The following is a 23,434-nucleotide window of genomic DNA, read 5'->3' on the forward strand; positions in this document are numbered from 1 at the left end:
CCCCTGCCGCCCAGCCCAGGGCCCTTTGACTGCCTCAGTGAGTTGGCATCCCCAGGATGGGACAGGTGGGGAGAAGACACAAGGAGGTTGATGCCAGGTGAGTTTCCCTCTTGCCCTCATCATGAATAACCCAGGCAGACCTTTGTGAGAGTCAATTTTATTTGCTCAAATAACACAGTACAAAAATGAGACTCAGATGCCAGCATCAGGAACTCATACCAAATACACATACAACTTAAAGAACACCATTCCAAATAAGAAACTATGTACAAAAGGTCCCCGCCCTTCATTTCATAACCTATTCCAATCCTTCATAACTTGGTGCTATGTTCCTGAACACTGTCTAAAATAAATCCATAAATAGCTCCTCTCTGTCCCACTTCTCAGAGGCAATAAAAACTAAACGAATTTCAGAATATGCCCAGAGTTCAACTTCCCAAATCTTTGCGTCGGGTTTGGGTCGGTCCCATCTAAGTAGCCAGGGTCTCTGGGCCCTCAGCCCCTCCCCCTCCACAACCACCCCCGTTGGGGCTCACCACAGCTCAACACAGAAATACAATATCCACCAATAGTACCAAGATTTAGTTGGCCATCAAGGTTTTAACACCCTCTTCCTTATGGCCACGTGTTTCAGGCAATGTCCAAGGGAATTAGACATCTGTTCGCCGTCCTATGTTGGAAGTGAATCGGCCCATCCGAGCCCAGCTGCTGAAATTGTTCACCTGTGTAGAAGGCAGCACTTCCACCTGCACACACCTCACCTTTGTGCAAATACAAAAAGGAGCTTCTTCCTCAAGACACTTGACTGCCGTTAGTTGGAAAATAAGTGATCATAAATCTACAATGTCTAGAACGTGAATAGCAACACCTTGGGGCCCTCTGAGGTGGCCTCTTGGCAGCATTCCTCCATTTCCTGAAGACAACCCAGCTCGTAGCCATCATAAGAAAAACGACATACATGGACACGCCGCTGTTTAATTTTCAGAACTCTTCGTGCCTATTTTCTCATTGATTCTAAACAAACCCTCATAAGATGAGAGAGATGCAAGGTATTATCTTCATTTTTCTGGTCAAAGAATTACAGGGCACAGGGATGGAAGGATTCCGAGATTCCAGGGGTCCCTCACCTCTAGGTCTCCCCCATCTGGGGCCTGCAGAGTTTCTGGGAGGCATCTATGAACCCATACAGGCATCAAGCACTGATGTTTTGCACATGGATGCACCTCTGTTAAAATGCATGTGGGTATTCTGGTGAAGGATTAAATAGAAATTAATTTTTTTAACTGAGATTCTTTTTTAACATCTGGAAAAATGTCAGCAGGCCTTCCACGTGAAGGCTACATATTTGTGGCCCCTATGACTTGAGAAAATTTATGATGACAAAAAAGATTAAGGATTTAGTCTCACTGTTAAATGAAAATAAGAATTGGGAGATCTGCCCAGGGAGACAAAAGTTGGCACTAGGATTGGCCCTAGAACCCAAGGGTTTGGTTCCTGCTCCAGCACTCATGGCAGTGCCAGTCAAGGTAGGCCCCCCATTTTCCTCCCTAACCCACAGGCCTCACCATTTTAGTTGAGGACCAATTTCCCAGGGAATGCTTGGCAGAGTTGCCTGGATCTCAGGGGTTCTCCCATTCATGCCTTCATTCATTCAGTGAAGACTTCAAGTCTGCCTCTAGCCCAGTGAAGTATATTTAACCACAGGGCAAAGGTGCTGACTACTTCTCTTTAGAGAGATTTCATCATGATAGTGCCGGAAAAGGTCTGTGGGGTCTCCCATGTCAGCCCAGGATCCAGGGTATGGTGCGGAGAGGGGCTGTGCCCAAGGTCTACCAGCAAGCTCGTGTCAGGTTCAGCAGGTGAGTCCTGATCGCCTGACTCCCAGTCCAGCACTCCTTCCCCCCAACGTAGCCTCTGCATCTAGATTCATGGACAAAGGCTGTGTGCATTCTCAACCTTAACAAACCCACAATGGTGTACAGACACAGATGGCTGTCCGCTGTTGTCTTCAGTCATGTCTGTGAAACATGGGATTGGGGCATCATGAGGCATCTTTAAGGTGTCCTCCTGGCTAAATTTGACAATGGTTTGGCCAGTTCATGGGAACCCGGGGTGCAGACACAGCTTTCAATCTGGACTTTGGGTCTGAGGACTCGTGTTGTGCTGGAAGGAGAAAAAGAACACAGGTTTTAGTCGTAACTCAGTCAGTCGTGGGTCCCTCATTAACTGGCCCTACAGTTAGAGTGGCTGCTTCTCCCTAACTTTCCCTTGACTCAGGTAACATCAGACTTCCCATTATCCCATCAACACCCCACACTAGTTCCCCCTCCGGGTCTTTGCTTATAGCACCACCACTGCCTACGGTGCTTTCTTGGGCCTTTCTCCCCAGCTAAAGCCTCCCCATCCTCAAAGATCAAAATCAATGACTGCTGCCTCCTAGAAGCCTCCCAGGACCAACTTGCTTCATCGACCTTAATTAGCACTCGATTGACGTTTAATTGTTATTTAATTTTGTCATCAGTAAACATCTTGTCTTTTGCACTAGTAGATGAAATCTTTGAAGGCAGGACCATCTGCAGACCCTTACAGCACCCTACACAGTGAGCCCATAGGAGGTTTTCAATAAGTATCCTGAACGCATGGGTAGTGGCTGAAAGAATGGTCAGTAAAACAAGAAAGTGGAATTGGGGCTACTGAGGATGTCATAACTGGTGATTCTACCGTATCTTTCACAGAGAGTTCAGGTCACCTTATAAGCTATCATCTAGCCCAGTCTAGAGGGCAACTTATCCATAATAATCCCCTCTTACCAGAAGAAGATACTGAGGCCAAGGAAAGAGAGGCACCACCAGGAAAGCAAGACATTAGGGAGTAAAACATTTGAATGACAAGGTATGACTATCATGAAATATGACCAGCTTTCTTGAGAGACTGATCAGATGGTTTCTAAAGGTGATTTCAAGAGACGCGAGCAGAAGTGTTTTCAGTGATGGGTGCATCATTACAGTGTGTCTGGTTTCCCAGGGGACCACTTGGATATAGAAATTCTGGTCATGTTTGTCCAACAGCAACAGAATACTTCCTTCCTTTAAAGTTATACCTTCATTCAGTGACTTCTACACTATAGATTTGAGTAGAATGTTTGTAAGTAGGTAACCTTAAGTGATTTTGAAAAGGGTGGGAAAAATCTGTTTATTAGAGTCTACCAGAAAACATGAAAATTCAGAATAAAATATATATAGTGATATATATTATCTCTACAGGGAAAATTCCAGAGCCTCTAGGAGAGGGGGAATCATTAAGAAAAGCCTAAACCCATCCAGAACAGTGAGGGTGATGGCAGGGAGATGCAATTAACCAATCAACCAACCAAGGCCACGGTCAGTAAATGATCACCTTCTGGAAGCTTCTAGAACCAAACAGCCACACAGCCTTCTCATCCCTTATTTGATAGGTAACCTGACTTTGCTCTGTTGTTTACTTTTTCTGACAGCCTAGAATTGGGAAGCCAAGCTGCAGAATCTTTTAAGTAATAAGGAGCACATTAAGATAGTAAACAGTCAATATTCCATTCTGATATCAAAGTATGAAAATGAGCATACAATTAGAAACCAGAGCCAAATAAAGAAGATGCTAATCATGGAGTAAAGCCAGTGAAGATTTTGGAAAGGAAAAAGATCATTGTACTATAGAATTGTCTCAGAGAGGCTCAACAAAGAGATAGCATTTGAAGTAGATCCTAAAAGTCCTGGGTTAAGTAAGGGATGGGAGAGGACAGAAGCAGATCCCCCTTGAGGCCCACCACAAGCCCTTCTGTTATCATTTGTGCCACAGTGTCACCCTTTCTCACCGGTGTGGTTTCCCTGTATGGGAATTGGGCATATGTGTGTCCGCTGTAGTGCCCCCCGAGGCCCATGAGGCGGGGGACAGCATGGCTATGGTTGCCAGCAAATTTCTTAGCTAAGCCATCAGCAAATGGGAAGGGTCTCTTGGCAAGGTTCCCGTCAGGCTCAGCGGGGAGGGCAACTTGGCTGCGCAGGGTGGCTGCCAGCTTTCTGAGGTTGGAGTCTGAGAGCTCGTATAGAAACCTCTTAAAGCTGGGGTGTCTCCTGATCTGGAAACAGAAATGAAGCAGGTGATCAGCATTGCTGGCCGGTAGTCCCCTCCACCAGCGGTCGCCCACCACCCCCCAGCTCCGTGCAGCCAGGCTGGGTACCCTGGCACCTTGTCCCTGGCATAAGCTCTCCTTGTGAAATTCCGCTGCTCTCCCTAACCCCTGGCCTCTCAGAATCTCTTCTGTATGGAACAACTGAAAGCAGCAGGACAAAGGGGGCGGGGGGAGTGCAGGTTGTGAATATAATTAATACTATTGGATTGAACAAGTGAATGTGGTTAAAATGGGAAATTTTGTACTCTGTGTTGGTGCCTTTAATAAAAAGTTAAAAAAAGGACCTAAACACTGCAGGTCTTTGGACTCAGATTACTAATGCTTAAATCAATTTTGCAGGCCTGGTGACCTCTCTGAGCTCCCTGGTAAAATGGGAGTAATGATATCCACCTAGGGTTGATGGTGGGCAGAGTTAAGTGAGATCATTTGTGTAAAGTGTTTAGTGCAGAGTAGCCATTAGATAAATTTTAGTTTCCACCCTAAGCCGCCTCCAGCAAGCTCCTCCTCTCAATACCTAAATGTCTCAGGGAGGGTCCCCCAGAAGCAGACCCAGAGACAAGGACCCAGTTGTAGGTAGCTTATTTGGAAAATGATCCCAGGAAACATTGATGGGGGAGAGGAGACAGGGGACAAGGATGGGAAGGAAGCCCATACTGGGTGGCAACTGGAGCCTAATCTCTCCAGGGAATTCTGGGAGCCAGTGTGGAGCACACCCCTCAGGGGTACCCCTCCCGAGGGGCGAGGGAGCTGGGGTATTTATACACCCACTCTCATTGGCCCTTGTCGAGAGCAGCTCCTGGGGAGGTGAGGCGTGTTAACTCCAGCATAATCCACGGGTGGCAAAATGGCCTCTGAGGAGGCCAGTCCTCAGGTAAAAAGGAGCAGGTGCTGGCAGCTGGAGTCTGGGCTGGTGTGCACTGTGGCAGGAGGGCCAGTCACCCGCAGTGTCTGCCATACTGACCGTTCAGCTATGGCCAGAGATGGCGCCTGATGCCACTTCACATGCCGTTTGTGTTTGTCTCACCAAGTGGACAGTGAGCCTTCATGGGCAGGGGACCTTCTCCTACAGGCTAACTAGCAGGGGAGGAAAATCGACAAGCTTGAAATAATTGGAGACCACATAGAAGTGTGTGGCCGAGACAGAGAGTGAAAAGGAAGACAGCAGAGGATGACACTGGCAAGTCCCCAAGGTGGCAGAAGGATGATCCCAGGGGTGGGCCATGAGCTGAACTCAATGGAGGATTCAACTGGAGGAGGTCCTTGCTGGCAGAGTTTATTATAATATGAGCAGTATATTATAATAAACTAACATTTATCTCATCTGCTACGTGTCTGGCATTTTCTATACATGCTCTAAACTTTGACAAGTAGAGTCTATCCCTCATTTTGCAAGAGAAGACACCGAGGCTCAGAGAGGTTAAGGGACATGCCAAGGCTGCCCAGAGTTGCAGAGATGGGGATTGAACTCAGGTCTCAGCTGTGGGGTGGTGAGGCCCCTGGGGTCTGCCTGGGGAAGAATGAGTGGTCCTCACCTTCTTCCCCAACTCGCCATCCACTTCATGGAGGAGGGCCACCAGCTTCTGGACAATCATCTTCTCTAAGGAAAATAAAGGAAAATGGAGGGGCTATCGACCAGATGAAACCCAATCCCCTTCCACCAATAAAGTTCTGCAAGGACATATCCATTGATCAAGGAAAGCATTTTATCTCAAAAAGACAGCACGCATTTGTGAAGGGCAAAGAAAACCCTTCCCCCTAAACTAGGATTTACCCCCTAAACATGGGGCATGAGAGTTTTGTCTGGATTTGCTCTACCAAGATAAAAGGGACCTTAAAGGGCGTCTGCCCAGGCCCAATTATAACCACATTCAGCTCCATTTTGACAGATGGGGAAACTGAGGCCTCTATCACTTGGGTGACGGAACGGTCAAAAAACGGGAGCTGGGACCAGAAGCTGCTAAACTGAATGCGAGGAGGGGAAACCCCACAGCCAGTGATGCCGTAGGACCGGAGGATACCCACAGGCTTCGGTTAAAAAGCAGTGCGGGCGGGACTCTGCTCCCACTGATGGCTGATTGAAAACCAGTCATTAAGATATTGGAAGCTCGAAATCAACCACAGTGGAAATATTTGCACTGTGGAAATACTGGAAAAATCTGCCAATACTACAAACTCCAATCCCCGAGAACCTGTTTGCCAGGACCCCACTGGTTAGGAGGCACAGAGCAAGCCGGGGATCTTCCAGGAGAAATGCAAGCAAAACAGTAGTGGGGGAGGGGGGGCGGCCGAGGCCCGCCGCGGGATTGGCAGGTTCTCCGCCGGAAGGAGGCGCTCCACCTGCGACTCCGCCCCGACAGCCCCATTTAAATTCAAGCCTGCGGCCTCCCCTGCTCCGGCGTCTCAGCTCCCTCTCCGATTCCCCACCTGGAGTCAACAAAAGAATCCCCTGGGGACGCTGTCAAGGCTGATACTAACTGGATTCGCACGCTTCCTCCAGCTGAGCCGCCCCCTCAGGCTTGTGGCTTCCCGCCTGGGTGGGGGTTTCTGGGGATCCCGCGGGCCCCCCTTCGGCAGGCGAGGGCTCCTGGTAGTCGAGACGCTCCAAATCTGAAGGCAAAACAGAGACAGTGTGAGGGCCTTTTACGTGGCTCTCAAGTCCACGAACTATGGCCGAACCTAGGTCCTGAGGCGGTGTTCAAAGGCCCTGGCGGCCGGGGTGCTGGTTTCCCCGCTCCTCGAGGAGTTCCCTGCCCCCTCCGATTGGCCTCAGGGGCTCACAGCGCTCTCGCTGTCTTTGTCTTTCCACCCAGCCCCTCTGCCTTCTCCGGTCCGGGAGCACAGCAGATGGGAAAACAAAAAGTCGGGGATACCGGCTCCCACCAAGTGAGCCCCACTCCCCACCCCACCCCCTTTATTCTGCAAAGCTTTGCCAAGTCACTTAGCCTTTGTGAATCCCACTTTCTTTATGTGTCAAATGGAACTAACAGGGATCCATTTGACTCACAGGGTTCTGTGAATAAGACAATGTGAGAAAGCGGCACTACACTAGGCACCCCATAGATGTTAGGTGGGCCCCCTGACACTGGTCCCTACACTTTGTGTAGTGGGAAGCAGGGAGGCCCAGGTCCTCTCCTACCTCATCAATCCTGGGTCTCTGTAATTTTTTATCAGCTTTCCAGGTGATCTTGATGCACTTTAAGAACCACTGCTCTTATACCACATTTGCATCTTAAGTATGAATATGTGTGTGTGTGTGTGTGTGTGTGTGTGTGTGTGTGTGTGTGTGTGTGTGTGTGTGTGTGTGTGTGTGTATTGTGGGTGATGAGTCCTGCTGGCAACCAGGCCTCCTCTCCTCTCCGCAGTCCCCACCACCCCATGCTGCTCAGACCGGAAGGCAGATGTCAGTTAACACTGAGCGTGCTGTGCCATCCAGCTGGCCAACCCCTGCTCTGGAGGAAGCTTCTGAGACCAGAGGCAGCTTCTGGTTACCATGGCAATACCAGGCTCCTCACCAAGACTGCTGGGGATGGAGGGCCGATGGCCAGAAACACACATGGGCAGAAAGCTGTGCTTCTTGGGCGGCCAGGCCTCGGGGCTAGCCGTGCCTGCAGTCCCTGCTTTCTTGGGCTCCTTGGAACTGTGTTTCTTGAGAGAAAAAGATCTCCTGAAGCTGGACTTTCTCTCTTGAGATTTCTTCCTGCAGGTGGGGGCCAGGTTGTCTGCAGCCATCTCTGGCTGCTGGGCTTGATGTCGCTGTGGGAGCGATGAGAGAAACTGAGTCAGGGCCCCTGACTTTGAGAAGCTTGCAAGGGAGTGGGCGGGGGAGATGGACCAGAATCCCGTGAAACCAGGAGACCGGCTGAGAAGGTAAGAAGAACTCTGGGGCAGGCATGGGGAGGCTCCAGGAAGGAGGAGGGCCTGGAGCTGGGCTTTGGCGAGAAGGAGAATTATAGGGGCAGGGGGTGAGGAATGACACCAGATAGGGTGGGGGGTGTCCATAGTGAGGGCGAGGGGCCACGTGGGAGCCTTCCTCACCTTTTCTGCTCCCTGCTCTTCTGCGTCTTGGAGTAGGTCGATGATCCTCTGGATGAATTCTTCTAAAAAGATCAAAGGGGTTGTTTAAATATTAGAGAGCAGGCTTCCTGGAAACCCACGTGCAGTTATTTGTTCGCCAGTGAGGGCCTGTGATGTGCTGGGTTGGTGGAAGGTGCCGGAAGCCCCATGGGGAGAGGCCTGACTCCCCAAGTCCCCTCACCTTTCTCCTCTTCTAGGCCTCACAGGGCCTCCCCCATTCTCCTTAGAGGCACATGTCTTGTGAAAAGCAAACCAAAAGAAGCAGAAAACCAGGAGGTTGGGGAGTAGAAGCGGAAATTTTTAACAAGTCTTTTCAGACATGCGATTAACAATGATTATGTGATTCCAGGCCTGGCTCTACCAATGCTGAAATAATAACAACAGCAGCCATCACTTACTGAGCTTCCCTCCTATGGCTTCTACCCCTTTCCATCCTCCTCACGTCTTCCGAGGCTCTGCTTCTCAAATTGGGCTAAATAAAAACACCAACTATAATAATAACACTCACTGGCAACTGGTATTTATTAGCTGCCAGTGGGAACTGCTCTAAGTACTTCACAGACATTGACCCATCAAGAGTCTCCAGCAACTCTAGGAAGTAGGTACTATTATCAGCCCCATTTTGCAGATGAGGAAACGGAAACCAGAGAGATGGGGAAACTTGCCCACATCCACGTAGCTCAGAGGGGCCAGAGCCCAGATTCAAACCGAGGCCCAAGGATCTGTACCATCTACTCGGCCCCATGCTTTCCATGCATTACTTATGTCAACCTCCCCAAGAACGGGGCTGTCACTCCTGCCATTTTGCAGTTGAGACTCAGACACGGTAAGGAGTAGTGGTCTGGCTCAGGGCCTGGGCGCTGGACCCCGTGCTGCTTCCCAGCCTGCTGAGTGGTTCGGGGCAGGTCACTGCCCCTCTCTGACTCAGTTTCCCTCCTGCAAGTGGAGGTGTCAAGCCAGAGGTTTTCAGAGGGGCCTCTGAGAAACGGTGAGAGGGTACTCACTGAATTCCAAGGTTCTGTCCAGCTGCAACTCCTCTTCTGGCCCCAAGCTTCCTGCTTGGCTAGAAAGCTCAAAGGGACTCGGATGCCCAATGTCTGCAGACAGGGCCTCTTGGATTTCAGGTTCTTCCAGGTCTGGAAACAGAATGAAATGGTGAGTGTATGACATCTGTCTGAGGATGTTAACTAATACACAGAAGTTAGCCCAGGTTTTGAAATGGGTTCCATGGCCAAACCACAGAGACCATGGCTGGGGCTGGGCCATGTCTCTGATTTACTGGCCCAGACCCAGCCTTCTTATCCCATCTGCCCTTCCACTGCACTAGCTTCCCTGGGCTTTATTTCTCTCTCCTCCATTCCCCTGGCTCCCCTATTCCTCAGCCATCTGGCTTGTTCAACAAGTTGAGCAGTTGATTCCTCCTCATTGTATGGATTAAGGAGTCACAGCCAGAATCCCCCTGCATAAAAATATCTCTGCATGTGACTTAAAATCCCACTATTAGAGGTACCCTCTTATAAATCCCCCTAGCCAGGGTGACCTGTTAGACTGTTCCTCCCTGATCCCCAGGATGAAACAATTTCCCTGAGCCACTGTCCGTCCAGTTCTGGCTCCTTCATTAATGGGCCATGGGACCTTGAACACATTGCTTTACCTCCTAGAGCCTCAGTTCCTCCATCTGTAAAATGGGGAAAATAATGTATGCTTCATAAGGTGATTGTGAGGACTGATTGATTCACAATAGGGGAGTGTCTTATTTTGCAGGTGAAGAAACTGAGGCAGAGAGAAGGGGAAAGGCATGGAACCTACAGAGCTCAGAACTCAGGTCTCCTGCCTCCCAAGCTCTAATTCCTTCTTCCACCACTAACCCCCACCAGGCTGCAGAGAGATGAGGATAGTTGGCAAATCCCTGAGCTTTGCTGGGTTGGCCAGATCGGCTGGCATACAGCTGCTTCTCTCTTCCCCACAGCCTTCCCCATACCACTCAGGGCAGAATGCACAAGTCAGAACTCTGACAGCAGCCCTTAACATGGCTAACTCCAGCCCTAGGGAAGGTTCCAGAGGGGGAGGGCGCTGCTGTGTTGCTATGGCAACCACAGAGCCTGCTTACCAGAGCTGCTGGGAATGGATGGCCGTTGGCCACCAACACACATGGGCAGAAAGCTGTGCTTCTTGGGCAGCCGGACCTCAGGGCTGACAACACCTGCAGCCCCCACCCTCTTGGATTCCTCAGAGTCATGTTTCTTATGAGAAAAGCCTCTCTTGATGTTGGGCTTTTTCTCCTGGGATGTCTTCCTGATAGCTGGTGCTGAGTTTTGCAGAGCCACCTCTAGCTGCTGGGTTTGACGTCTCTGTGAGGGAAAGGAGAGAAACTGAGTCAGGGCCCCCGAACTAGGAGAGGGGGAAAGCTGCCCTGAAAGCAACTGGAGAGCAACCACATATTGTAGTGCAGCCCCAGATTAGGGGAGGCAGTAGAGCCCAGAGGAGCAGGGGACAGAGGTCTGGAGGCTGTAGGGAGGGGAAGAGGCTAGAGCCGGCTCTCGGCTCTCAAAGGACAGGAAGGGGTCAAGCAAGGAGGGGAAGGAGGAAATCAGCATGCCCTTGTGGATCTGTCCAGTTGGCTTGCTCCTCACCTCTTCTTCCCACTGGTCTCCCACTCTCTGGAGAAGTTCCACTATCTTCCGGATGATATCATCCTCTAGAAAAAAGCGAATGTACCCAATTAATCTTTCTAAATGACTGTCTTGGATTTCTGAGATCAACTGGGTCTCTCGGTTGGGCAAAGCCCTCTTAAAACAGTTCCTGAAGCCAGAGAAGTGGGGAAAGTGCCACATTCTCTGGACCAGTCCTTCTGAGGGAGCCTTGGAGGGCATCAGTAGATCCACAGGGCAAGGGTAATAAACCAAAGCATGCATTTCTCTGCAGGAAGTTTCACATTAGCCCTGGGCATTGAACTTTCAGTTTGTGCCACATTATTCCTTTTGAACTTCACATGTTGGTAAACATCAGTGAGCTGTGTGATCTTGGGTAAGTCTCTTAACCTCTCTGAGCCTCCATTTCTTCCCATGGGAAGTGTGGATCATAATCCATACCTGTCTCCCTCAGAAGGTTGTCAAGCCATCAAATGAGGGACAGTACTTGCTTTGCAAGGCTAATGCTGATCTTTGAACCTGCAAAATTCTTGTTGGGGAAATGATGGCCACCCTGCCTAAGTAAGGTGGGGGACGGAAGGTCACAGGCTCAGAGGCAGCCTGTCATGTCTGCACCTCGGCCACATTCCCAAGGTTTTATGGAGAAGTCACAAACAACTGAAATGATTTTCTTTGATACCCCTAGCTAACCCATTCAAGGACATTATGCACAGACTGAACTCTGCCAGCTACCAGCTGATCAGTTTACACACAAAAAAGTGCCAATAGCATTCACTGTTCTGAGGCTAACTGCCAATTTTCACTCCCCTTATTCTCCTACCCTCACTTCCTCTTGCTTATAAATCCTGTTTGGCTTTTGTTCCCTGACTCAGTCTACCAGTTGATTCCTCTCATGTGAGAAAACAATTAGCATGTAAAATAACCAAAAAAACCTTCCAAACTAAGTTTTTCTTTAACAGGCACAGAGCCTCTCCATTTCTTGCCTTTTAAAATATACCCATTCTCTACAGACAGTTAGGTAAAGAGGGAATTAATATTGATTTTGTTAGGTGCAACAACAGTTTAATGTCCTTATTTTTTGGAGACGCATGCTTAAAGATTTAGGAGTGAAGCATCATTCTACTTTAAAATGATTTAGTGACAAAATTGCACACACACCTTGAAGCAAAAATGGACGATTGTTAACAAGTATGAGTGTATATATATATCTATATTAAACTGTTCTTTCCATTCTTCTATATGTTTTTTAAAGTAAAATTAATTTGAAAAGACTAAAAAAAAAAAAAGTCCCGTTCTCATTAACACACGTGCCAGCAGCCTTTCCAATGACTGACCCTTTCCTGTGAAACTCGGAAATAAGTAAAGAGCCCACATGTTTCTTGGCTCTGGAAGAGCCGAGAGGGCATTTATTCTGAGAGAGGCATTCAGAGCAATCGACACCTCGTGTTCACGGTCTTCCCGGCTGCAGACAGAAAAGGACACTAACTGGATTCCGGTGCGCCCTCGGGCTTTCGCTCCTCGTCTGGCTGGTGATCTGTGGCTTGAGAAGAAACGTCTGTGACTCCAGCTTCGCTGAGTAACGACCCGTGGAGATCAGGATCTTCCCAGCCTGGAATGCAGAGTTGAGTGAGTAGGGGGGTGACACTCATCTGATCTTGCTAACCAACCAAAAAACCTGCACAAAATTCAAAGGATAGGTGCAGCCAGAGACAACTCTAGGCTTAACAAAAAAATCAGGAACTCGGCAAGGCTGGAGTTGAAAAGAGCTGTGTCCACTCTACCGCATCCCAGTCACCCCACCTCACCCCAAATCCTGGAGCTTCCTTTAATCTCTTCTCCCCATTAAAAATATGGTATGTTTGGAGCACTGCAGGACCAGGCTCCATCTCCCCCGAGGTGTTGGCCGGACATTCAAATCTTAGAAATTCATCCCCAGGATCCCTGGAGTCAGATTAGGAGGCCATTTAGGGACTAGATCCCTCATCTTACAAATGAGGAAACAAAGATTTCAGAGAGGGCAACAGGTTACTCAGCGGCACACAGCAAGTTTATTCCCAGTGGAGCCAAGTCTAGAACGGAGGTCTCTAGCACCCCGGCAGCAACTCTTCCTCTTCCTCAGCACCCACCCCAGCCCTCACATGTGGACCAGTGTGAAGGGGTAAAGCTTCCCTCCTCTCCCGCTTCCCTGTCTGTCCACTTCTAGGACCATGCTTCTCAAAGTGGAGTACTTAATAATAGCTGGTGGAGTTACACAGAGAAGGTGGTGGAGGTATACAGAGAAGGTCGGGTTTACCAAACGAGTATGAATGCTGAATCGTTATACTGACGTTTCTTTTAGTCCCCAGAATCTTAGAGCAACTAGAAGTAAAAACCTAAAATTGTGGAATTGTAATCCATACCACACTCTGAAATCTGTTTCAAAGCACTGTGCTTTGAAACATATTGCTTTTTGTATATATGTTATTTTTCACAGAAAAAGAAAAATAAATAAAATAAAAAATGAAAGAGAGGCTGGTGATAATAGTAGTCTAACATTGGCAATGTAATCAATATCACCAAATTATATACTTAAAAACTGCTAAAATGGCAAACTGTATGTTCTGTATAACTTAACACAAAAATATTTAGAAAAAATAAGCAATAATAGCTACCATCCTCTGAGCACCTTCCATGAGACACTAACTATTATTATCTCCATTTTAGAAGGAAAAAGAAAAAATGTGGCTCAGAGAGTGAAATCACCAGCCTGAGGTCACACAGCTGATATGTGGAAGAGCTGGGGTTTGACCTCAAGCTCTTAGCCAGTGTACTGGTCTACCTCCAGCAAAGTTCACAGGGGCATTGTCCCCACCAGCCCCCTCAACCCCCCAATTCCCCTCTGTTGAGAGATCTGAGGGGCCAGCTTAGGGAGCACTGGCCCTATGGAAAGGGGTTGCCATAGAAACAGGTAGGGTCTGCTCACCCCTGCAAGCTGGGCCCAGCGTGGCGTGCTCGGGGCCTGAGGCCACCACCTTGGGCAGCCCAGCCTCCTGGCCTCTGCCCTCTTCATCCGGAGCCCCCTTCGTTTCTTCGGCACCCTGTCTCCTGTGCCCCAAGGTTCTTCTGCGGCTGCCCTTCTTGTCCTGGCCTTTCCTTCGGAGGGCTGGCTCCCCGGGGGCCGCAGGGGACGCCACGGGCCGAGGGAGGCCATCCCTCCCCTTTGGCTTCTTGCTGGCCTTTTCTTCAGGCTCCTCGGGGTCCGACCTCAGGAAGAAGTTCAGCAGGGTCTTCAGCCACCCGGGACTGGCCCGCTTCTGGGCCTTGTCCTTCGTTGCGTCCCGCGGGGGTCCCTGCTCGCTGCGGAGAAACGCCCCGGTCTCCTCCAGACACAGGGCCGCGGCCGGAGCGCCTGGAGCCTCCAGGGGCTGAGCTGGCCTCTCCAAGCAGCCTGCCCCATCGCGGGCCGTGCGGCGGAGCCCCCTCCTGCTGGGGGTGGTGGGCAAGGAAAGACACCGGCAGTCCGGCGACTCCGAGTCCTTCCTGGTAGTCTGCGGCCTGTCCAGGGACCTGGCTTTCCTGTCTGACAAGGACTTCTTCGGGGGCCGTGGATTCTCCATTGCGCTACAACCGAAACAAACAACCCCCTTAGAAACTGCCGCAGGGGAAGCCAGGGCCAGCCGCTGCCCTTCACCCATCCACATGAGCCATGTCAACCTCTTGTGTCACCACTTTTCCCAAGCTGTTGTTGCCTTTAAATTCCTCGGCAACCCTGGGGTGGGGAGGGGGCATCCTCATGCCCATTTCCCAGAGAAGGGAAAGTGAAACACGGGGAGGTCACACCCCAGATCAGCCAGCTCAACAGTAGGGGAGCCAGGTCTAGAATCAACCTGGCCCAGGTCCCTAGGTCAAGACTGAATGTCTCAGCAGCCCCACAGCTAATCAGCTGAAGCTTCATTGAACCAAGAGTCCCTGCCCCAAACCCTTCCCTCATCAGGTTATCCTAGGGCCTTTAATCCAAGAGCACTCCCCCATGATTTTACACATCTCCTTGAATATGGAAATATGTCACTTGGGAGGGTGACATGCAAACACTCCCACAGGTTGGCTCATCACATTAGTTCGCCACCCCGAGAGACCTGAGGGAATGGGACACAAGGCTGGCAACCTTCGATGGACCACAATGGCACAAACAGGCCAAAGCCAAGAGTCACTGTTCAAGAGAAGCAGGCCAAGATGAGAAGCCCTGGGAGAAACCCTGGGCTGCACCAAGCAGGAATAGTGGCAAAGGAAAGCTGGAGAAGATGAACCCACATGACAGTTCCTTCTTCTCCAGAATCACTCCTGCTCCACTAGCAAAGCTCCCGCTGGGGAACCCACGCTCACACAGGCCTTACCCAGGGGCACACCTTGGAGTCCAGTGAGGGTTAAGGGGGAAGAACTGGATGGATTGGGCTGTGGAAGGGGAGGTGTGTGGGCTGAAAACATGGCCCCCAAATGTGCCCACGGCCTCATCTGCAGAACCTGTGGCTATGTCACCTTCCAGCACACAGCCTCTAGATGCCAGAAAAGGCACAGAGATGACTCTCCCCGGGAGCCTCCAGAAGGAACGCAGCCCTGCCAACACCCTGATTTTAGCCTAGTGAGACTCATTTTGGACTTTGGGCCTCCAGAACCTAAAACAAGAAGGAAGTTCCAGGAAGATGGTGGAATAGGATAGATTGAGTTCAACCCTGCTCAAGGAACAGCTATAGAAAGGACAAGAGGGCGATTGAGATGGCAATTCCAGGGTGTAAGGGACCTGGGAGAGTCTTCTCCACCACATAGGGAGGCGCTGGTTGCAAAAGCTGAGATGCTGAGAAGCAGAGAACCGGAGACAGTCAGGCTGGTGCAAACAGCCTAACACGGAAGTCCGGAGCCCTCAGGAGTGCACGGACAGGGAGACAGAGACTAGGAAGTAAGCGAAGCGGGGTCCTGGAACACGCTACCCGCCCCCAGTGCAGTCCCCTGACCGGTGATTCACCCCACAGCCCATGCACCTGAACCCCATCACCTGCACCCCCCCACCTCGTGTGCGCCAAGCGACCCTGTCCCACCAACCCCTCATGTACCTGCCTCACACCCCCTCCCCAAGTGCGTGCGCGCCTGCCACAGTCCAACCTACCTCTGCTGCAAAAGCGCAGTCCCTGACCGTCCCTCCGGAACCCTACCTCCCAGTGCCTACCTCCTGCAGGCAGTGGACAGCACGTAAAGACGGCGGGTGCTTACCTTTCTATCTAAGCTACACCCGCCCCCAGCCCATAGAGTCAAGCAGCCCCACCCCATCCCACCTGAGCTCCACGCACATGTACATCAGTTTACTGGCCCTCCCAGATCTGCACATGCGCAGGGCCCTCAGTCTCACCCCCTCCAGCTCTGGGAAAGCCTGACCTGTGCAGCCGGGCCACATCCGCCCCCATCCCACGCAGGTGCAGTACCGACCACTGCCATGAGCTCTGCGCCTGCGCACAAAGGGCCCCGCCTCCTAGACCAGGGCACACGCCAGCGCCCTGCCCTCCCCAGACCGGTGCACCCACACAGCCACATCCTCTCGCCTCTGGGCACCCAGGCTCACAGGCACCCGCGTAGCATCTCCAACTTGCGCCTACACCTGCACTGCAGCATGTTACCGCACTGGTATGCCCCTTACCCTGCATCCTGCTCCACATCCATCCCGAAACACAAGGCTTTTAGACTACTGAAGGAAAACTTCCAAAGTAAACCAATCAAGATATTTACATGCCATGAAGACAGCAGAAGATCACTAAGCGTATCATGATACAGACAGATATAGCCCAGCCTAACGACCAAATTTGGACGTTAGAACAACTGTTCTATCATTGGAACAACTAATCAAAGATGTTCATATAACTCTACTAAATAAAATACATGGGAGGGCTGATGACATAAAGGAGATCAGGAAGACACTAGAAGAGCATAAAGAGGAATTTGAAAGAATAGAAAAATAGCAGATATATTAGTGATTAAAGATGCTGTAGACCAAATAAAAAACATTCTAGAGACACACAACAGCAGATTTGAAGAGGCAGAAGAAAGAATAAGCAAACTGGAGGACAGGACAACTGATTTTGAACACTCAAAAAGGCAAAAAAAGATGGAAAATTTTGAATTCAATCTCAGGGAAATGATGGACAAAACAAAGCACACAAATATAAGAATCATTGGTGTCCCAGAAGGAGAAAAGAGGAGTAAAGAGCTAGGAAGAGTAGTGGAAGATATAATGGAGGAGAAATTTCCCAACCCTTTTAAAGGACGTGAATATGCAAGTGAAAAAGCTCAACAAACTCCAAATAGAATACATCCAATGGGGCCTTCCCCAAGACACATACTGATCAGTCCATCAAACGTTGAAGAGAAGCAGAAAATTCTGAAAGCAGCAAGAGAAAAACAATCTATTATATACAAGGGAAACTGCGTAAGACTGAGTTCAGACTACTCAGCTGGCACTATGGAGGTGAGAAAGCAGTGATATGATATATTTAAGGTCCTGAAAGAGAAAGACTTCCAACCAAGACTTCTGTTCCCAGCCAAATTGTCCTGCAAAACTGAGGGAGAGATTAAAATTTTCACAGACAAACAAATCCTGAAAGAGTTTGTCAATAAGAGATCAGACCTACAAGAAATACTAAAGGGAGTTCTGCCAGTTGAAAAAAAAAGACAGGAGAGGGAGGCCTGGGGTAGGGCACAGAATTGAAGAGTTACTTTAAGGATAGCTTAAAGGATTAAAAGAGAAAGAGGGGAAAGAATGTATAGATCTGACAAATAAAACCCAAAAGATAAGATGGTGGATCAAGAAATGCCTTTTCAGTAATAACTTTGACTTTTAATGGGCTAAACTCACCAATTAGAAGATACAGATTGGCAGAATGGACTAAGAAATATGAGCCAGCTATATGCTGCTTACAAGAGACATCTTAGACATAAGGATACAAATAGATTGAAAGTGAAAGGATGGAAAAAGATTTTCTACGCAAGCTGTACCAAAAGAAAGCAGGAGTAGTTAACACTAATATCAGACAAAATTAATCTTTAAGTGTAAAGATTTCATAAGAGACAAAGAAGGACACCATATATGAATTAAAGGGACAATTCAGCGAGAAGAAATAATAGTCATAAATGTTTATGCTCCAAATCAAGGAGCTCCAAAGTACATGAGACAGAAATTGGTAAAAGCAAAGGGAGCGATAGACGTTTCAACAATAATAGTGGGAGACTTCAATACACTCCTCTCCTCTATAGACAGAACCTAACATAATAAATTTGCATCCCAAACTACTAAGTTTGTGGTGCTTTATTGCAGCAGCATCAGGAAACCAGGACCGCCTGACCCCTGCGCTTTACAAGCCCTGTGACCCTGGATGGCTCGTGCATCTCTTCCGTGCCAGTGTCCTCACCTGGAACATGCCCAAGACCTGCCTGCTGATCCAACCAGCTGCTGTGAATTTCAAGAAATGGCTCAGGAAATGGCGACTCCGTTCTTCCAGCCGCCAAGGGCAAAAATTTGAATTCATCCCTTACCCTCTCCTTCTCTCCCTCCACATATCCGATCCATGTGCAGGGCCTGTCGGTCCCACTTTCAAAGCACATCCAGCATCCAGCCACGTCTCCCACCTCCATCCTCCCACCACCGCACTGCACACCGGGCTGGTGCAGCACCCCCGACTGGTCTCCCTTGCCTCCTTACTGTAACTTCTCCCCACAGCAGCCTCAGGCTTGTTTACATTATAGCAATATCATGCATTTCGTTATTCATTGGTATGGAATCTAAATTATGTATTAATATAATATCTCCAGTTTTTACCAACAGACCCATTTACCCTAAAATGTACTCTAGTGCTATGTCCAGCTTAGAGGCAAATATAAGGATCTGTCATTGCAATATATGTGTGGGGATCCCGTGAGGATGTGAGGAAGATACATTAAAGAGATAAGAAATGACACAGGGAGAAATGCGGGTGAGCGGAACATGTAGGAAGCCTTCCCTTCTTGGAGCGTGGTCTGGGGACGAAGGGCTGGACAGCACTGCAGCCCCAGCTGGCTGAGGCCGGTGGTCCTGGGCAGCCACAGGCAGGCGATCTCGGAGCAAATGGCAAAAGAGCCTCGGGTGGGGGGAGGCAGGCAACTGGAAAGGCTTATTTGTATTTTAATGTGTCCTAAAAGGAACACCTGGGATGTAGTAAACACTGTGCCTGGACCTTACATGGAAATTGACATGTGTTCTTAAAAGCCTTTGGAGGCTCCCGTACGGTTGGACTTCCAAAATGCCACCAGGGTGGGATAAGAAAAAAAGATCATAGAGGAAAATGATCTTCTTTGTTCTTATTTATACTTTCAACCAACATGCAATAAACACCGTGGTGTGCCAGGAATTGCTCTTGGAGCTAGGGGTGTCATCCTGAGCAAAAGTCACCGTATGCCCTCAAGGCAAGTAGCCCTGCTCCACTTCCCATGGGCAGGAATTGGGGTGTGGGTCCATCGTGGGGTCAGCAATGTTCCATACCCCTGGCATTGCTCCCTCTTAGAGGCACGTGGTCTTAGGAGAAGATAAGTTGGAGCGAAAGTTCCATTTGATTTTAAGATCAAAGCAAACTGAGCCAGGTATATTTACTGAATGGCGTCAGAGTTCTGCCTTTTCCATGTGTTCTTGTGGTCAGGGCAAATTGGACGGGGCTGGCTGATAGCTGTTCAATAGCAAACCCCACAAAATCAGCCAAACCCACACACCGCCCTTGTTCAGCTCAGCCCCCTTCCTCCTGCACTAACTTGGCTTCAGGAGGCCCAACTCACAGAGCGTCTTTACCCAGCTAATGGGAAAAAAGGCGCAGGAATCTCTCAAAAAGCTGTCACTGCTGTGGACAGCCATTTCGCCGTTGATGAGGATCACTTTGCCCTCCTGCCACTCTCAAAGGGCACGCTGCCACCTCTGACCAGGGCACCAAACAGTGACACCAGGCGATGTGCTTCCTTGTTGATTTTTTTTTTTCAAGAAAACTGCCTAGATTTGGTCCCCTCCTCCCTAGAGCAACGAGTGCCCTGAGCCCAGAGGGGGATGAGAGAAGTTAGGGAGGGTAACCAAACCCAGCAGCTGCTGCAGCCCTGGAGGCAGGGAGAGGACAAGATGGGTGAGTTGGAGCCTCAGCTATCACAGGGGTGCTTCCCCAGTGCAGAGAGAATCCCAGACTCCCCCGAGGTCTAATTCCAAATCCAGTGACCTCTTCTCATCCCCCATCCCACTAAAAGGTGCTGCAGCATTTGCTACTATGTCCACTTGCTTCTTGCGATTTTTTCCTCTGTTGGTGATTGAGACCAAACTCAGCTCAGTTTTCCTCCTACGTCTCTGACCGCCCCTCCTCTGAGGAGTTGTGGTTGGCCCGGGAAGGCAAACCCACCTGCCCTGTGAAGGACCCTCTTTGTCCTCAGCTTTTTAAAGTCCCTGAGCCCGGAGAAGATTATGCTTTCACATCAGCCCCTCCCCAATTTCTATATATACCCAAACTAAGTCTTTCTAGATTTTCTGGCTGTCAAGATTCTGCTTATCCAGAATTCATCAAGACAGAACTTTCTTTTTTCTCTCCTCTTTTTACTCATTTTGTGCCCCTGCTCTGTCTGTGGGCTAAGCTGCGCTGACCTGACTGTCAGGAAATCCTGCCCTGTCCAGAACATGCTTTCAGACCAGTGATCCTGTGACAGCGGTAGATCATCAGTGCAGGGAAACCCAGCTGTTCTAGTAAACTTGTTTATTGCCTTGGTAGAGAGTGAACTTCAGAGCAAAGTCCAAATCAACTCAGAAATATCCAACCGGTCTGCAGAGCAGATGAGTTCTGATAAGACATGACGTGTTCCCGTGAGGTGTATGAAAACGACAAACAACCCAAAGAAAGCACACAAAACTGACCTTGAACTACTGTGGAGCAGGAAGTTTGGTTATTTTTATCCCCAATATGCTGCTTTTTTTTTTTTTTGGTTATTCTTTAAACTGTACACTGACATCATCTATATACGCATCTCTATTTTCCTTATCCAGCCCCTCTGCTCTGGAACTGCTCTCTCACACCGTTCCCTGCCCCACCTCTGTAGGCGACACCCAAAAGGTATTTAAGAAATAACCGACCTGTTGCACATCCGTAGTGGAAGTGTACCCACAAAACATGCATGCACCCCATATAAACCAACACGGACTCATAACATGCCATTTAAATTGTATTTGTATGGTCCCAATTGTAAGAGGAAAATTATCTATGGAGCTATTTGCCCTCTGCCTCCCTGTCGAATTCTAACTCGCAGGAAGGAGGACCCAGCCTGCATGGCTCAGCGCCATGTCCATGTTTACACGCACATGAAGCACGCACAGGTATGCAGACAGACGTGAAGTCAGATCAACTCTGTGCTGCCCCATGCAATATCCAGAGAAAGCTTTTATCTGCATTGTCTCATTTAACCTCTGTCACGGCCCTGGGAATCCAAGGAGCTAGCAAATAGGGAATTGAGGCTCTGAGCAATTAAGAGACATGCCCAAGGCCATACCACCAAGAAGTGGAAACCTGGGACTTGAGTCCACTTCTCCTGATTCTTAATCCTGTTTTCTCCCTCCAATACCCAGCAGCCTCCCATAAATACAGTCACTCATATACACACACAGGGACTTACCCATGAGCATGATTGCTATTTCATCCCGACAGAAATAACCTTATCGATACACACCCTCACCGGGGCTGGTACACGTAGAGTCAGGTGTCCACGTGTGTCCAGATACAGACATCAGTGGCCCAGAACCAAAGATTGTGAGCATGGGGCGGGGTTCACAGACCACTGGGCAGGAAACCTACCCGCTGTGGGTGGGCCAGAGGGCCAGGGCCGCACCAGGAGCTCCCAATCTACTTCTCATTGGCACCGCCGGCCCACAACCATCTCACACCCAGAGTCCCCAGGGTGGAAAGTCACAGCCATGAACTTGGGAAACTGTGACAGATTAGCGGGGCAGATTCGGGTAGGGAGCAGTGCAGACGTCGTTCAAAAAGCTGGAGAACTCCGAAAAGTATCTCCGCTCCCTCCACCCCACTCCTAGAGTGTGCTCAGGAAGCGCCCCCACCCCTACCTCTCTCCACATCCACTCCCATCTTGTCTTCTATCCAAGACCACAAGGCAACTGCTGCCTGGGGCGCGGGATGGAAATGGTGAGTTAAAATCCACCCCCCACCCCCCAAAAAAATCTCCTAGCAGAGAATCAAGCCACCAGTTCTTTTCATAAGAGCCCCTTCTCTTTAGACTAACTGCCGAGAATCTTAAGAGCACAGAACTAGGCAATAACACCTCCTGTTTATGTAAGTCTTCCCTTGACACACACTCTGACTCCACCTCTACAACATCCTACAAGGAAACCAGAGGGACAGACATGTAACGGACCCGCATTCTGCAGACTAGGAACGGGAGGCTCAGGAAATTAAGTTTCTTGCTCAGGGCTGCTTGGCTAGCACACCGCACTCCAGGTGAGTTCAGAGCTCTCAGGTGACATCCGGTTGAGATCTCTTCATTGAACCCTGCTCCATCTTTTCAGAGAAGAGGAAACCGAGGGCCATAGAGGGCCCAATAAACCAGCGGCAGAACTGGGGCTGGACTCAGAGTCTGTCTCCAGGGTCTACCCTCTTTTCGGTATGCCAAGATATCTACCCAAATGCTCCAACCTCCAAAGATGAGGGTATTGTTCAACCAACCTCGGACCACAGAAGTTGCTCCTGTCCCAGGACACGGTCGGCTGAGATTCCCCTGGCCTGCTCTGCGTCGGGCACCCCTCGGTGACTCAGCACTCTCCCTGTTGGCTGGAAGGGGTGTCTGATAAAGGGTCAGGCCCAGCTCTCCCAGGGAGAAGATGCTGCTATTGCTGCTGCCAGTTTTCAGAGTGTCTCAGAAGATGCTTTCAGTCATATAAATCGTCTCACCCAGGAGCTGAGCTCACTCACGGGCAGCCAATCCAAAGCACCATGGGCCAGCCCACCCTCCTCCACCTGCTGTGACCTGGTCCTTGCCCCTTCCTTCTCCTCCGGTGATAGGAGGCTTAGCTCAGCCACCCTGGAAAAAAAACAGTTTCACTTGACAACTTCCTTATTGCACCCAAACCCCAAGAAGAAACCAACCTCTGAGCAAACAACCTTAGGCCTGGCTTGGGGAAGACCAGTCCATGGAATTATAAACAAGCGTTTATGGGAAACGCAGGCGAGGGGTGGGGAGAAGGAGGAGGTTTGCTTCTGTGTAGCTTTATCACCTCCGCCACCTTCACTTGGTTGTCGTGAAAGGTCAGCAGGGAAGGAAGGATTGAGAAAGAGAGGTGACTGGGGAGCATGTTTATTCCTTGACCTAGAGACTAAAGACTCAGAAGTAAGAGCTGATAAGGACTGTGTTTTCCAATCTTGTTATTTCTGGCCAGGCTTGCCATGACTCTTTAGAGAACATTCTAAGAAGTCTTACAAGTCAGATTTTCATTTACTATAGAGTCTGGATTATTATATAT

The 23,434-nt window shown here is 49.6% G+C and overlaps 1 protein-coding gene across 1 annotated transcript; it reads right to left on the minus strand.

The window, feature by feature from the left end:
- Nucleotides 1–169: 169 nt before the first annotated feature.
- BNIP5 (BCL2 interacting protein 5) lies at nucleotides 170–22,935 on the minus strand. Its single transcript, XM_077161614.1, has 12 exons — nucleotides 22,641–22,935; nucleotides 13,856–14,493; nucleotides 12,380–12,502; nucleotides 10,876–10,940; nucleotides 10,353–10,593; nucleotides 9,247–9,378; nucleotides 8,204–8,265; nucleotides 7,681–7,921; nucleotides 6,644–6,775; nucleotides 5,701–5,765; nucleotides 3,851–4,114; nucleotides 170–2,163 (listed from the first exon to the last, which is right to left on the minus strand). Exons 2-12 carry the CDS (start codon nucleotides 14,487–14,489, stop codon nucleotides 2,128–2,130), a joined length of 1,995 nt encoding a protein of 664 aa, XP_077017729.1. The 5' UTR covers nucleotides 14,490–14,493; nucleotides 22,641–22,935; the 3' UTR covers nucleotides 170–2,127.
- Between the last annotated feature and the right edge of the window lie 499 nt (nucleotides 22,936–23,434).

Source organism: Tamandua tetradactyla, chromosome 5 (assembly GCF_023851605.1).
Source record: "Tamandua tetradactyla isolate mTamTet1 chromosome 5, mTamTet1.pri, whole genome shotgun sequence".
Classification (NCBI taxonomy): domain Eukaryota; kingdom Metazoa; phylum Chordata; class Mammalia; order Pilosa; family Myrmecophagidae; genus Tamandua; species Tamandua tetradactyla.